Here is a 16,398-nt window from a genome sequence, read left to right as displayed (position 1 = left end):
AATACATTATTCAATGCCAATCACTCTAAAAGAACATGGTCTGCATCTATGTTTGCAAACGACGGTATATGAAAATCGTGTGCAATAAAAATGCACATGTTTGGGAGATTCTGATTCACTAGGTTTAAGTGGGGTCCTGGAATCTGTATTTCAAGATATTTCAGTTCATTCTGATGAAGATGAACGAGGCATCACACTTTAAGATATACAGGATTCGACTGTAAGCCTGGTAGAGAAAGAATCAGATGAGTCATTATTTCTCTTTATCTCTTTCCCCTCAGTTGTTAGAAATGAACTGCACATGGGAGACCCGTAGAAGAAGGAAAGGAACAAAGTAAGTAAACAAGAACTAAAGGAACGTTTTCCTACATGAGGAAGGATTCCGTAGTCTCTAAAGGAGAACAGTAATCCAGCCATCTACACCCCCAGAGATTATACAATCCTGTAAAGTACACACAGCATTTTTATCAAACACACAAACACTTTTCCATATGTCAGAACTGATGTTGCTGACAGATCTGTGTTCCTAATCTCCAACATCCCCTGAGCATGCTTAGGAGATGTTTTGATTCTCTTTTGCATAAGGCGCATGGTAAACTGCTTCTTTAGACCAGCACAGAATCATGCAACAAATGTGTCCAATTGCCTCACCCACGGTGACCTATTTTCTCCACATGTACCACAGGTGATGCTCATCTGTTATCAAAGAATGCCAAGGAGATTTAATCGTCAATTGCTTGGCAACAAAATAAAGAGTCTCGGATGCTTTATGATATAGAAATGCAGTCTGTATGTCTTCTAGGTTTATCAGGTTTCAAAGCAATACATATGAAAGCAGGTCACATATCAAACTGGGAGACAGAATGTTTATCTTACTCAACTGGTTAGGAGACCCAAGTTCACACAAGAATGGCAACTTTATGTATGACCACAGTTAGCATGGTAAGTATTATTCATGTATAAAAAAATTAAATAGACCTCAAAGAAATCTCAGAGGAGCGGTAAGGCAGTGCTATGTCAGAGTCACTACACTACGTAGAAAATTCAACATGGTTAGTGTCCAGGAAACTTAGTGGCTGTGTGAGGTCTGGGATAAGAAATCTTGACACCTGATGTCCTAAACATATGTCATCTATTCGCCATTAAATTCAGTGTCTAAATTGAAGAAGGGCATTTGTGTTCTTCAGTCATTGCACAGTCCGTAGTAATGGATGGAGCAAGTGGAAATATGAAAGGTTGATGCCATCTCAAAGTTTAAGAAGATTCAGATTACTGGTTCATGCTAACAAGGAGAAGGGTGGCCTGAAGGAGATGATCACAGTCAGGAACTTCTGAGCCAGATTCCCAGCTCTGCCAGGCACTCATGGGGTGACTTATGCACGTCACTAAAAATCATAAGGCATCAGTTCCTGACTGTAGATCAAAAACATCTGTCTACTTAGTCACTTGGTACATGACATGCTGTAAGAGCGTGACTTTTGGAGTATGGGAATATTCCTAGTTTTAGTGACATTAAATGGCCTCCAACATTGACTGGGAAACCACATTGGATACATAGCCAAGGCTGGCATAAGTGACATTTGTCAGAGATGTTATGGAAGTGGTAGCAGGAAAAGAACAAACATTTCATTTGAGTGTCTTCAATGGGGGCAAGTAGGGTATTAGAGCCTTTGTTCACATTATCTCTTATTCCAAGCAAAAGATATTAATGTGCCAGTTTTTTTAGGTGAGAAAATGGAGACCCAGAGATTTATCTAAAGTTAACTAGTAAGTTGTAGAATCATAACTTAGCATAGAATTGTCTAAATACAAAGCAAATGCTTTGAAACCCCTGATACTCTTAAATCTAAATTAAAGACTTTTGCTTTTTGCAGGCTGGCATAAATTTATTGAAACACATTCTTAGCTTTAAATTTTTGCTTGATAACATAATTTAGAAAAGTTTCCACTTGATTCCTATGGAATAATAATAAATTTTGCCCAAAATTCCTTAAGTATTTTAAATAAGGCAGTATCTTTTTTGTCCTGCTGTGTTCCCACAAGGAAGACAGGTACAGCAGGTACATGTCCACTTTACAACAAAGACAAAGAGCCAAAGGAAATAAAAAAGATTTGGGCAGCATGGTAATGTGTTGTGAAGTGGCATGCTGGTCTCCCTATTCTTAATTCAGCATTGTCTCATTAGACTATCATGTACTCATAAGAATTTGGTTAACATCAAAGATGATGGGATAGAATGAAAAATAGATAAATAAAATGGAATCAGGAGAGAAATATTCAAGTCACTTAACAGTAGCTCCCTAAAAATCTCTAAGCCTGTTTTCTTCTCTGTAAGATGAAAATATTTATGCTATCCCCACCTATTTCCTAGAACTGGTTTTATAAACTATAATAGCACTGGTATATGTTCTTACAGTTTGTGAAGCAGTTTCATATTTTATGTCACTTTATTATTCATATTATTAATTCTTTAAGACAAATAAGACATTAATTTATATAAGTAATCAGGGGAAAGAGTTAAATCCACCAGGAGTTTGAGTATATATATAGTAATTCAGTCAAAATGATTGACTTTAAGGCCTACCCAGATACAGCTGGAATTTCCTGGCTGTTCAAGGTAGCTCTGATTTTCCAAACCAAAAAAAAAAAAAAAAAAAAAAAAAAATCCAACACAGGGCAGAAAAAAAGATATCCTTACCACCTGAGGAAGGAGAATGTTGGGGTAAAGAGGGGTAAAAGGGCATAAATTTAAACAGTGTTTCATATATTCTGAGTCAAAATGATCACACTCCGAAAAATCTCTTCTTCCCTGAGGGCAGCTAAGAACAGATTCCTAACAGTCAAGTGTGCAGTGATATTATGTTCTGTTTCTCTTGTCAGAAGGGATTCAGCCTTTGAAATATGTGTAGCAAAACTGCAGATTTCAGTTTCATGATTAATGAACTAAATTACGTTTTATTTCTTAAATGTGTTGAGGATTCATCCTGTGGTCTTCCCTCAAACTTGAGTAGAGCTGCTGAACAGCACATCTGGTTATAGGCAAAGAGCTCTCTGGGTGGTTCTTCTTTCTTCCCTCAGAAATCGACAATGTGGGGAACTGCAGAAACTTTTATTGGGCAAGTGTGGTTTTTTAATCCTTGAAAATTATGATTACTCTCTCTATTCCCCCTTTCCCAGGAGAGGAAGATTAGTTATTTAGATATATCTAATTCATAAGTCAAAAATTTTGTTCTACATGATTTTACATCATTTGATAATACTTTCCTTAAAGAAAATATTTACATTCACCAGGCAAATATTTTAACATCAGTTTGCCTGGGAATAATTTTTAAATACACTTCATAATAACAATTTATATTTTCTCTGCAATTATCACTTTAAATAGGGCTGTGGTACCATAGATTTTTACATATAGATAAATGTATTACTTTTTTTTTATAAGTGCTTTTCTTATCAAAATATACTACTGTGTCCCGGAATATGTCACTATCATACCTGATCATTGTTCTACAAGGTACAGAGCAGTACATGTCACTTTCATCCTCCTTTTTTTACAAAAGCATTGTATGAGTTTTAAAGCATTTTTTATAAAGAAAGAAAAAACACTTAAAAAACAAAAAGTCAAGGTTGAGAGATCTGTAATAACAGAAAACGTACAGTCCCTTAAGACATTTTCTCCCCAACAGTTTTGTGGAGCTCTTCCCTGCTCAACCATGTAAAAACTAATTTTTTGAGCAGTGGTAGTTCTCCAACTGTGGTCTTGGAATGTCCTTTAAGTATTATGCAGGCTTTTCCAATTTCAAAAAGAGACATGTGCTCATGTCTAGGGAAGGTTACCAGCTAGAACAAGCAGAAAAGAAAAAGAAACTGTTTACTCTGAAGGAGTAGGACCCACTGGAACCTGAGAACTCTGGGAAATGGCTGTGACGTCAAAGCTCCCACAATCCTTGGGGAGCTGTTATTTATTGTTTGTGTGTGTTTCATTTTTCTGATGAAAGCAAATGGGTTACATGTTGGCATATTTTCTTAATTTGGGGTGAAATGCAATCTTTGAAAATATGATTAAAAATTCCTCCATTGATTTAAAAATCAGTAACGAAGAATGTTAATATAAAAAAACTGTGTAAAAAATAAATAAAAAGGAAATATTTTAACACCAAATCATAAACTGTGTCTAGTTCAGGGTGGTGAAATATAGGTGACTTTACTTTCTCATTTAAACTTTTTAATGTAAAATAATATGTTTTTTAAAATAAGCATGTATTGTACTTTGGCATTATGCTATTATTTTTTTAAAAAATTACTCGCAGCTAGAAATTGCAAAAACAGCAGAACCACACTATGCAAAAAGAAAAAAATTCTATATAAGTTGCTTACTGCAGCTTTACTATATACTGTGGAATATGCCTTTCCCCTGCTCACTTCCCCCCACCAAATGTCTAATATTAAGAAAATCTTTAAGGTAAATTAACAACCATAATACATTTAAAAAATAATTAAGCAATACTTGTAAAAAGTGCTGATTATTTCATTGTAAGCATCTATTGAAAGGGGTTTGCTTGGTCTAAAATGAAGCTGTCAAGAAAGGTGTCATAAGGAGGTGAGATAGGAGCAGAACCATGAAAGGTAGCATAAGTGGGTTTGCAAAAAGAGTTACAGAGCAAGGACATTTCCTATCAGAAGTCAGAAAAGAAGACTAGAGGACATGGGGAAATGCCTAACTAGCATGCTAGGGAAACGTAGGAGAACAGTTCTGATTTGTGTGTGAATGGGCAGGTTGCTGGGACATGAATGGAAATATGGACTATAAAAGGTGGTTAAAAAAAGAACAAAAACAAAAACAAAAACAAAACCAGCCAAACAGGACAAATAATTTGGTCCTGATGTATAATAAAATAAGACAAAAACAGAGAGAGAGAGAGAGGCAAATCATAAAAGACTCTTAATGGAACAAACTGAGGATTGCTGGAGGGGAGGTGGGTGGGGGACAGGGTAACTGGGTGATGGGCATTAAGGAGGGCACTTGAAATAATGAGCACTGGGAATTGCAACTTAGGAATCATTAAATTCTACCTCCAAAACTAATAATACTGTATATATTAACTGAATTTAAATTAAAAAATTTTTAAAAAGAATAAAAAGCCATTGTGAGTTCTAATGGAGAGAGCCATGATGTTTTTAAAAATGTGTTTGTCAGGCAGCCCAGGTGGTGCAGCGGTTTAGTGCCACCTGCAGCCCAGGGTGTGATCCTGGAGACCCGGGATCAAGTCCCAAGTCAGGGTCCCTGCATGGAGCCTGCTTCTCCCTCTGCCTGTGTCTCTGCCTCTCTCTCTGTATCTCTCATGAGTAAGTAAGTTAAAAAAAAAAATCTTTAAAAAAAATGTGTTTGTCAAAGAATGCACTAGCATGCTTTTTATTCATTCAGCAAAAATTTCTTTAGGATCTATTATATCCCCCTGTGCACCACCTACAGATACGAAGACAAGTGTGGATTCAGGGAGACCCAGTTAGTTAGGAGGCTGGTATAGCACTGCAGGTGAGATATCATAGATTTTTAAGGGAAGATGGATTCAGGTGATTGTAGAAGGTAAACTTGTTGAGATTTGAATGTGGACTGGACAGAGGAGGAAAGGAAGGAGTCCGGGTGAGTCTGAAATTTCTGAGTTTTGCATCCCCATGTTGTGGTAGAAAAACAGGAAAAGCTGTAAGAGGATCAGATTGGGGAAAGAGAGCTCATTAGTACCCTGTTTCACTATTTCTGAGTTTGAAGCATTTAACTGTGACGTTCACATGGGAATGCTGAATAGGTCGCTGCATATATGGACTTGCAGTACCAAGGGGGGGCCTTGAAGCTGTAACCTGGGAGTCTTCACTAGGCAGATGGTTGCTGAAATGGTGAGCCTGGAGGACATCTCCTAGGCAAACGGTAAAAAGTAGGAAGGGGAGTGGAGAGAGAGCCTAGTTGGATTAGAAAGGGGATCCACTAAAGATGGGGAGGTCGTTCTATCACGTAAGCATTCACTGAGCCCAGGCAACAGGCTAGCAGCTATCCCAGTGGTACTGGACTACCGTGATCCAGACGGGTGCTTAGGGAAGTTGCCCTGGTGGAAAATGAAGTCACAATGTACACAATTATGGAGCATCACCTCCCAGGCTGGATTAATGACAACACGTCAATGCCCAGGTATAAAGAATTAGATCCAATGTCTACTTCCACTGGAACTTTCAACTTATAGGTATTTATGAGTTACCTGAAAGAGAAATAGAACAGTTACCAGTTCCCCAAAACCTCTACTCCCAAGGAGTGGGCTAAAATGAATTATCAGAGAGGAAAAAACTACATGAAAATGGTTGGTTATGCTATACACCATTGAGCTCAACAGCTTTCTCCTTTTCTAGATTCTAGAAAATAGCATTTAGGAGGCTTCCGTGGCATCTAAGTACCAGTTTTCTCTGTAGACACATATCTTGGACAGCCAGTTGGGGCAAAGAAGACAAGCAAGGCTGACAAGAGCAGGAGGCTGGACACTGATTCCCTGACCACCCACCAGGCCCAGGCCAATTCCTCCAAGCCCCTTGCACACTAGCATGGACGTATGTGGATACATACAATGGAAACTTGAGAAAATGGGGTTGTCTATATATAACTGAAGTGCTGGCTAGGCCTTTCACTTTGCCCCTGAGTCAAGCTGATTAAACTTAGCATATCCTGGCTCCAATTTTGATTGAGTTGGGCCCCTTGGCCTTTATGTTGTATATCTGAATCCTCTTTGAAAAGATTTGGCCTCCCCATATATATTTAGAGTACTGGGAGAGTGCCCATCTGTTTTTATGCTTATTTATAACTACACCACCTTCCAGCACTGTGAGGTCCTTTAAAATATAATGACATGACTGATGATGAGAAATTAAGTGAATGGGGTGAATGTTCTTACACTCAGACAAACGTTTGTGGGAATGCAATTTCCCTTGCAGCGCAGGCCTGGCACTTCTGTTTCTCATGAACACCCCGAGCTCAGATTATCTTGGAAGGTGTGTATTAACCACCATTTCTACTGAGAAGACAGAGTATTCATTCTGCCAGTTTGTTGCTCCCACTGTTGCCTTGCCTTGTGGACCTCGAAATTCAGGGTGTGGGTAGGGAGAGAAGCAGAAAATCCTAAGATTTACAGAAGGGGGTTAAGAATCTGCCTCATATAAATCTTCCTCATGTAAATCACTTGAAACTCTTGCCCAAAAAGCAGGAGACGAGTGGAACCCAGAAGTTAGATCTGGGGACACACACAAGACTTGGGGCAGTTATTGTCCTGCTTTGAGGGAAAGAGGGGGTTCCCCTAGCCCCGGGGCCTAACTCTTGGACGGTCAGTGCCTGCCCTCTGTGAAGACTGGGAGAGTGGGGGGGTCTGTGGCAGCTTTGCAGCAGCTCCCTAACACGCCAGCGACCCAGGGTCATCTAGTTCCACTTGGGAGCCCTGGGAGAGAGCCCCTCTCCCCTCCTGCTCACCTTGGAATCCTGACCACCTTCATTTCAAAGGCAAGAAGGGCGGGACGTGTACCAGCTCTCCGTGTTTCTGCAAAAATGCACGTCTATAGCATATATTTCTGCAGTCCCTGGGGTGTCTTCATGACATTGACATGTCCTATCTTTTGCTACTTGTGTAGAAGGGTCTTCCAGCGTGTCCCTCTCCTGCTGAGTCCAAGATTTTCTGAAGGCAGAGCAGGTCCCGCCCCGGCTTAGAAAGAACGCGCCCCCTTTCGGCAGGAGAAGGCAAGGCTGGAGGGTACATTGCACCCCGCGAAGAGCTGCGCCTCACGGGCCTGGGACCTGCGAGCGCGGGAGCCGAGGTGCGGTGGGGCTGTTTGCATCTCTGCTCCAGCCGGGATGGAGGACGCTAAAATCTAAGATACTGTCGAGCTCTGTTTTAAAAGTTAACGTTGTATTTTTCACTCAACTTCTGTATTAACACCCCCTTGCTCCATCTCCTCCCTCCCTCCTCTATCCCCCCAAAGTGGTGAGATTCCACAAAGCCAGCTCCCCAGGCCGGGTGAGATCTCCATTTCTGCATAGAAGTTTCGGTAGTCTCTTCTCTCCCGCCCGCCCGCCCGTTAAGAAAACTTCCAATCGCTTGCAAAAAGCTCCAAGCAGACAAAATAGGAACCAGAGGACCTGTCCTTGTTCTCTCTAATAACTCGAATCTTGGGGATCCGAATTAATACACATTTTTCAAATTCATTCCTCATTTATAATGGCAAAAATAAGCCTCAAAGTGCTTGGGAATTAGAGCTCTGTCATTACTGGGGCAGCAAAGGGACTGGCACATCCATTACCCGAGGACTGAATTCTGGTCATGACTTTGTTCCTATATTTGAGAACTGCAGGAGCAGCAGAATCCTTAAGATTCTGATTGTCCTTAGACTCTTCTGAGACGTCACTTGTGTGTGCGATTGATTTGTTCTGACGACTTTTCTTTATTTTCTTTCATAAAATTTTCTCCACCAACCGCTGTTTGTGCCTTTCGTCCCCATCCAGCCCTTAAATTGACTACTACCCCTGTACTCAGCTTCACAGATATTCTTTCAAGAAAAGTGGTTCCAGGACAAGTGAAATGTGATTTTTTTTTCAGTCGAAACCTAAAATCCATAGTTCATAATTTTCTGTACAACTACTTCCTTAAGGCTGCCTCACTAAATTATACAAAATACCACACCAAGAATCTACTAATATTCGGACCAAGGTGAAGACATCTTACTCAAAAACTTCTCCAGGTAGAAAACAAACGCTCTGACCCCAAACACCAATGACTGTCTCTCCTCAGAATTCTTGACTATGTATCTCCGCATTTATTGATTTAATTAAAAAAAAAAAACAGCACTTAGAGAAAAAGAGGTGGTGGCAGTTTGTCAATATTGTTATTACTGTTTGAAATTAATTTTAACTGAGTGTTGTTAGCCTGTTCATCAAACTATTTGAATTTATAAGAATCAAAATTCTTGTGGATGAATATTAATGCTGTTGACACACATATCCTCTTTGTATTGTTGCAAAGGGAGTTAAAGGACACCAACCTATGGGGGTGGGGTGGTACTGGGCCCTGCATCAAATTAAAACAGAAGTCCATGCAGAGCACCTAATCAGATTACAATGGGGTGGACTTACAGGTAGTTCTGTAAATGTTTGGACACGAAGTGGACACAGGAAGTTAGCCTCTTATCCACGTATTTCCTGTAAATGTCTGATCTGTAGCTCAGAGAAATACTCAAAGCATCCTCTTGATTGACCTTACAAATTGACTTAAATAGAGGTTGCTGAGCCCCCAAGTTTACTCTCTCTTCGGGGTGAAGTTCTTCCCCACAAAACTCTTCCACCTTCTGCAAAAAAAAAAAAAAAAAAAAAAAAAAAAAAGAAAGAAAGAAAGAAAGAAAAGCAAAATGCAAGCCTTATCTCCTTCTCTATAAATACTACTTCCCCTCTCCCCATTAAAAAAAAGAAAAGAAAAGAAAACTTCCTTTGGCTTCTACTAACTCCATCTCTCAAAGAATAAAAAGCAAATACCTATTCTCAGAACTATTGAAAGCTGGCACCACCAGGAATAGGAGGCACGCAGGAATCGCCCGCACACACAGGCGCGCACAAACTTGCAACATCCCTGTACTGGAGTCCTCTGGGCGCCCCTGTGGAGGAGCAGAGTTCCCCTTGAGCCAGTGGCCTGCGTGGGTGCTGAAGGAGGGAGCAGGCAAACAGGGTATTATAGGAGAGGAATTGTAAAAGAAACACATCTTCCAAAAAAAAAATCAAATGGACCTCTAATTGAAAATCCACAGATACCATTTAAAAGTGAAAAAGGGTCTCGGAGGTGGCTGCTGGATGGAAGCGGGGTTCAAAACTCCGATCAGAGTGGATCAGAGCCAGTGGGGTAGGAAGGTATCCTTGGTTCTGAAGTCGCTGGGGTTTTTTCGCAGGGGAGGGGTGTGGATGACATCTTGTTGGTTTGGAGATGACTTATTCACTCCTGCTGTAAAATCTAAAATGACGCCCCTGGGAAGATGAAGGAAGTGCAGCGCCCCGGGTGATCCACGGCTGCCCGCTTGGCGCTCCTGCGTTCTGACCTAAGCATGTGGGGGGACCGCCAAAGTCACTGTGCCAAAATGCACGGCTGCATGACACCCAAGGTGCGGCAGAGCTACCAGAATCTTGGAAAGAGCTCCATCAGGGAAATGAACGGTGGAGGCAGGGGCTCACCGTCTTACGGAGTTGGGGGATCTGGAGCCCCAGCGAGGATTGGATGCCTGGGGCCTCGGACTATACAGGCCCAGATCCCTGACCTTCACACTCCAAGCTGCCCTTCTCTCTCAGGCGGTGCGGGGAGTTACCAGACTGTCAGTTTTTCCAAAATATTAAGAGGAGGCCATCCAGTGCCCTGCTCCTGCTTGTAGGATAAACAAGATTTACCACCTCTTCTCTGAACTTGACTTGCGACCGTGGGGACTCAGTGACCTACCTTGATCCTGGATTTCACTGCCTCCTATAAAGAGAAAAAATTTCCAGGCTACCCTTAAAATGATATATTTCATTGGCTCCCCTTTGAATCAAGATAATTGAGGCCCAAATTCAGAGTACCGGCTCCAGGGCCCCCAGGGTGGTGGCGGCAAAAGTTTCTGGAGCCCTAGATGTTACAAATGCTGAAACTCCAGGGAAATTTATATTCTGAGGCATGTTCCAACTAGGGAGCACCCTAGAGAATGCTCCCGCTCCCCCTGGGCTTACCACTGGTGGGGGGTAGGGGGGTTGGGGGAGGTGGGGGATTTGGTGGAGCTGGGCTGGGGGAGTGTGGCAGGAGGATTGGGCAGGCGTTTCTATCCCGCCGCGTTTACACCTCTCCCTTTGTGACAAATCGATTTCCCGCGCCGCTGTTCTGCATTTGCATCCCGCCGAGGCCCGGGGCCCAGCTGCGCCAAGCGCACACTTACCACCGGCTTCGGAGTGTGTGCGTGTGTGCACGCGTGTCTAATTGACTTTCCGTCTACCTTTTTATGACTACATGTGTTTCCAACAAAAGGTCTTATTAGGACAATCTGGTTTCACTAATTTAGAGGTTGGGAACGTGGAAGGCAGGCGCTTTTTTTTTTTTTTAAGAGTTTGCAGAAGTTCGGATTAAGAAATGACAGCGGGATGCACCGTCCTCCTAAGAGTAGGTCTGCCTATTTTTATGACCTGTTCCTCTTTCCTCTCCCTGGCTTCCCCAGTTCTACCCCCCTTTGCACTCCACACTCCTCCATTAGCCACCGGATTCCTAACTGTTAAAGAACCGTTTCTTTAAACACTTAAGACATCTGAACCCAGAAGTCTGAGACATTTACTGGGCTGGGAAAATCAGAAAAAGGGAAAAGAAATCATTCTACAGAGAGGAAAGTGCAATGAACATCAACCAAGGGGGAATAGTATTGTGGCGAGGAGTGAGGGAGATGAGAGAGAAGCTCTCGCTTTGGACTCAACTTAGTTCCTCCATGCTAAGGTCAGCCCAGGTGGTAAGTGAAAATTTGCAATATTAGTGTAAACGGAACCTGTTTTACTAATTTCAGCTGAAAAGAAAATTTAGGAAGGACATGTTTCTATAGAGCTGGAAGAGTAAACCCTGTCTTTTACATGTTTCCATGCCTCTGAAGGAGATTATGCTTTCCCACTCTGGGGTAGACTCCCCGAAGGCTGCGAAGGGCACTTGATTCTCAGTGTGGTTTTCTGTCTTTTAGGCTCAGAGCCTTGCTTTGACTCCTCTCTTCCCTGATTCAGTCTGAGCCTCACTATCCACTGCACACTGGAAGCCCAGCAGGGCCCACCGGTCCTGACTCAATGAGTTCACAACAGCGTCCTCGGCAACTCCTGATGGGGGACCCGAGGGAGGACTAAGGACACGGGTCCTCCTAGACAGTATCGCCCCACTTACCAGACCTTCCTATTCTCATCTCAGAGATGGGTGAGGGGGTTGAGGAAACTTTGCTTCTAAAAGCAACAACTATTTGTTAGAAGAATAGGCCCAGCCATCTCAAGAAAGCAAGGCCTTATCCTGTTTCTCTGCTACTTTCAGAAACCCCAGTGTCAGTCACTTTGTCCCCATCACCTGGGTCTGCATTTCTGCTACCTCCCTCTGAACTGTCTGTGGACCATCCTTCCTTAAGCATCCATTTCCTGGCTGGCATCCTAACCTCAATTTCCTTCCGGGGCCCACTCCCCATTAGGCCTCCTTGCTCCTGGAAACTCGGAGGTGTGTGTCCTCAAGAATATAGTGGCAGGTTCCTGGAGGTTTCACCCCCTTCCCTCAGGATGCACAGTTCCCAACATCGATGCTGCCCTTTTTATGTCCTCGGCAGACCCCAGGCGGGGTGCCCAGCGCGATCTTGGCCACGCCAGGCCTGGGTCTCACAGGAGCCAACCTGGACAGCTTCCCCACCACCGCAGACCACCTCCGCCTCAGCTTCGAGGGGCTTCCCAGCTGGCCTCCAAGCCCAGTCTCCTAGTTCACACTAGAAACCCACCAAGAACCCGAGCTCCCTTCTCAGAGGCATCTCCTCAGAGCCAAAGGGCAGGAACGGTGGGCATCCCTCCAGCCCCGGACTATCCCCCTCCCGGCACAGCCAGCACAGCCCCGGGCTTGCTGAGGCCACCGGCCCTGGGCCTGCTTTTCACCTCCCTCTGCTTGTTTTAGGGGTAAAGCACCAGTGGCTGGTCTCTCTTGCCCCACCCTCATCTTTTACGTGATCCTGTTTTCTGTTGTGAGTTCATCCTCCCGCTCCGAATAGTGATAAATGTTGGGGTGAATAATTAACCGTGGCGAAAGAAGACCAGCAGAAGGTGCAGAATCAGTGAAGCTGGGTGATAGGCACTTGGAGATTGGGGATACTATGCTCCCTTTGCTTTGCATATTTAAATTGTCCCTGGTTGAACGTTGAAAAACAATCATTATTTCACCGTGCAGTTTCTTGGAGTTCAAAGTATCTACACAAGCAATTAACTCACACTGGGGACAGTGCAGCAAGAGCAACCCTCCTCTCTCCCACCCTCTCCAGGCACGGATATCTTCAACAAGGAAGCCTCTGCATACTTGCCCGCCCGTTACCCAGGACTTGGGGACATCGGGTCTTCATTCCTCAGAGCTGGCCACCTCTCTCTAGAGACAGACCAGGCCGGATTATGTTCAGTCTAAATTCCCTATAGCCCTCCGCCTCTGAGAATACTAGAGGGGATCCAGCCCAGTTCGATTTTAGCTAAAAAACACTGAGGGGATTCTAGGCTTGGACTAAGGAAGCTGGGCAAGGGGCAGGCGGCCTGCCAAAGAGAGGGGGGCTGTCCTTGCCCCCTGCTTCACTGTGGCATGCGGGACTCCTACCACTTTGCCAGGCCTTGCTTCCAGCTGTTTTGGGTCCTGTTTGCTTTGCCTATCTATTTCCTGAGAGTCTGATACTGGCAGGGTTTATTTATTTATTTCAATGATGGCATGGCAGTGGGTCTCTTGTTTTCACAGATTCCAAATTCGGAGACAAAATAAGTCAAGAAATAATGAAATGTGAAAGAATTTGCTTCGTTTAAAAAACTTCCAGCCAAGTTCAGACTCCTGAAATCTCAGGGAGGAAACATGACGCCCCAGTGTCACCTGTGGTGATTCAGGTGACAGGTCTGTTCCAGACTCCAGAACGGACAGATACACTTGGAGTCACATTTTAAGGCGCGGTTAATAACACCAGGCCAGATTTCCATGGGGGCGCGATTGGCCATCGGGAAGGTCGGCAAAGGGAGACTGCGTGGACTTTTCTGGAGGTGTTAGGGCCAATTGGGAGAGCTCCTTGAATGTGACACCAGGCTCGGCTGGCTTTGGGGCCCGCGCTGCTCCTGCGCATCTCTCCTGTGCGGGATCGAGCGGGGCGGGAGCTCGGGTTTCACCCCAAAGGACACTCCCTTTGCTTCGCCCCCGAGTCTCCCCGAAGCACGGGCCTTTGATTCTGCCCGGGGCGGGGGGGGTGGGGCGGGGAGGGGGTCTCAAAGCCTTGTGCAGGTGAAGGGCGGCAAGAGCAGAGAACAGAGCGCAGCGCGGCCCTGGGAAGCCACGCGGGTACCGAGCCCAAGCCGCGCGGGTCTCGAGGCTGCGCGCTGCGCCCTCCGCCGCTCCGCCCCGCCTACCCCCGAACCCACGCTCCAGGCCGGGGAGAAGCCCTCCCGGCCCACCTCGGCATCTAATCCGCTGCCTTCCCCAACAGGGCAGGCTCCCCGACTTTGCACCCCTCCGGGACCCCTTCCCAGCCAGCCCGCTTGCCCCGCGTGCTGCAAGACCTAGCAGCCGTGCTCGCTCGGGACCGAAGGGCAGCCCGGTCGGCTTCAGCGAGGTTCCGCGGCGGCCAGTCCCCAGCCGCGACCTCCGGGCCTCCGGGCCTCCGGGCCTCCGGGCCTCCCTGCAGCGCCCGCCCGGGTGCCCCCTCGGCAGATCCCTCCTTGCATCATCCAGCCTCCCTGTCTGTGACTGGCCCTTCCTCGGGCTGCTGCCACCACCTCTCCTCGCCCCCGACTGTCTCCCCCTGGACTGGGGGGGACCCCGGTCCCGGACACACGCTCCCGCGGGGAGAGTCCCTCACTCACTGTCTTGCTGGGGGGTGTCGCTGCCGCTGGTGAGTCCCGGCGACTCCAGGAGGCTTCGGCCGGCCTCGCCCACGCTCTCGTCCGCCTGCGCCGCCACCATGTCCCCGGCTTCCTCCAGGTCTAGCAGGTGACTGACGGAGAAGTTCTTTTTCGCCTGCAGGGTGTCGAGGTTGCCGGGGCTGTCCAAGCGGCCGCCCAGCGCCGGTTGCCGCTCCAGAACGTGCCCGTAGCTGGAGGTCATGGTCTCCCCCTCCGATCCCACCCACCCCCCTCTTCCCGCTCGAATCAACACCAAACGCTGTGGGCGCGAGGGGGGAGAGGAGCCGAGTGGGGAAGAGAGAGGGGGGAGTGGAGAGAGAGGGAGAGAGAGAGGGAGAGAGAGAGAGGAGAGAGAGAGAAGGAGGGGAAGGACAAAAAAATTGGAAAGGGGGGGGACCCCCTTCTGCAGAGCAGAGCGTTCTACACCAACAGCCTCGGCTGCTTTCCTGAGGCCAAGTCCGGCGCGATCCAAGGAGATAATCCACACCAAAAAATAAAATTAAAAAGTCACCCTATGTTCAAGTCAGGAGAAAAAAATTCCTTCCAGCTATCCAAAAGCGTCCACACGCACACACTAAAAATAATAATAAGGGGGAGAAAGGAAAGGGGAGGCCAGCAGGGCGGGGGAGTTAGACACACAGAAGAAGAGAGAAGAAGGGGTGGGAGAGAAGAATCAAAGTGTTTTTTTTTTTCAAGGTTAAAAAAGTTATTCCCAGGCAAGAGTTCAAGCACCAACAGAAGAAGGCTTGTTCCAGCTTTAAAACATCTTCAAGAAAACGTGTTCCCCCTCTCTGCACTCCTGTGGATTCTCAGGAGTGACTAAAGTTTCAGGAGGAGAGGGTGATGTCTTGCAGATGTATTGGAGAGCAGGATTCTCACTTTACTTTTCGTAAAAAGAAGAAGAAGAAGAAGAAAAAAAAAAAGGGCTTCAAGAGTCCGAAAGAGGGTGGTGGTGGGTTTCCCCCCTTTCCCTTCTCTCTCTCCCCCTCTTCTTGCTGAGCTCCTTTTTCCTTCTCAGTTGGATCAAGAAGCTCTCTGGCACTTCAAAAGGCACAAACTGGCATGCAGAGGAGGCTTTGTAGGGAATACAAGAAAATTGGAGACCCCTGGGAGGGCAGATCTCGACTTAATAGGAGCCTGTAATTACGTGGCAAAGCCTTTGTGCGGTGCCTGACGTTTTACAGACCCCCTTTCTCCATCACAATCTCCTTCTTCCTCCTTTCCCTCGGACCAAAAAACAGTCTGATTAAGAAAACCCCCTTTGCCAACATCTGAGCCAAAGAGAAAGAGAGAGGGAGGGAGCGAGTGAGGGAGGAGGGAGCAAAAAGGGAGGGAAGAGAAAGGGAGAGAGCCCCTTTGGATTTTTTAAGTAAAGGTCTAATTATCATTCCCCTGCAATAGTATCACGGGGAGAAAAGACAAACTGAAACCCACAGTCACTTCAAACGGGCGATTATTTTGCTTGGGCATTAACTCCTCCAGATTTGTTTAAGATCCTGTTGGAAAATCTCATTTGCATGTTTTGGTAACAGCTGTGGGGAAACTTGTTGGAAAAAATCCACAACTATCTCAATCAAATTTTCTTCTCTTTCGGCTTTTTTTTTTTTTTTTTCTTCTCCCAAGCGTTTCCTGCAGTTCTAACAGTTTTGGGGGGTGGGGGTGGGGGAGTGTCTGAGAGAGAACGAAGGAGAGAGCAAGCAAATTAAGGCTACATTTGGCTCCGTAGAGACAGCCTA

General features: G+C 45.5%; 1 protein-coding gene across 2 annotated transcripts in view; it reads right to left on the bottom strand.

Moving 5' to 3' along the window:
- The window catches only part of PRRX1 (paired related homeobox 1), a 72,774-nt gene extending 56,733 nt beyond the window's left edge, over positions 1–16,041 (bottom strand). The window contains exon 1 of one of the 2 annotated variants that reach the window (XM_026003313.2): positions 14,624–16,041. In XM_026003313.2, the coding sequence (XP_025859098.1) occupies positions 14,624–14,864 (241 nt within the window). In that variant the 5' untranslated portion in view covers positions 14,865–16,041. The remainder of the gene's footprint in view (positions 1–14,623) is intronic. The other variant, XM_026003315.2, reaches the window with a different exon arrangement.
- Positions 16,042–16,398: the final 357 nt, after the last annotated feature.

This window comes from Vulpes vulpes, chromosome 13 (genome assembly GCF_048418805.1).
Source record: "Vulpes vulpes isolate BD-2025 chromosome 13, VulVul3, whole genome shotgun sequence".
NCBI classification, from domain to species: domain Eukaryota; kingdom Metazoa; phylum Chordata; class Mammalia; order Carnivora; family Canidae; genus Vulpes; species Vulpes vulpes.
Note: the sequence above shows the minus strand (reverse complement) of the source record. Positions and strands in the feature narration are given on the sequence as shown.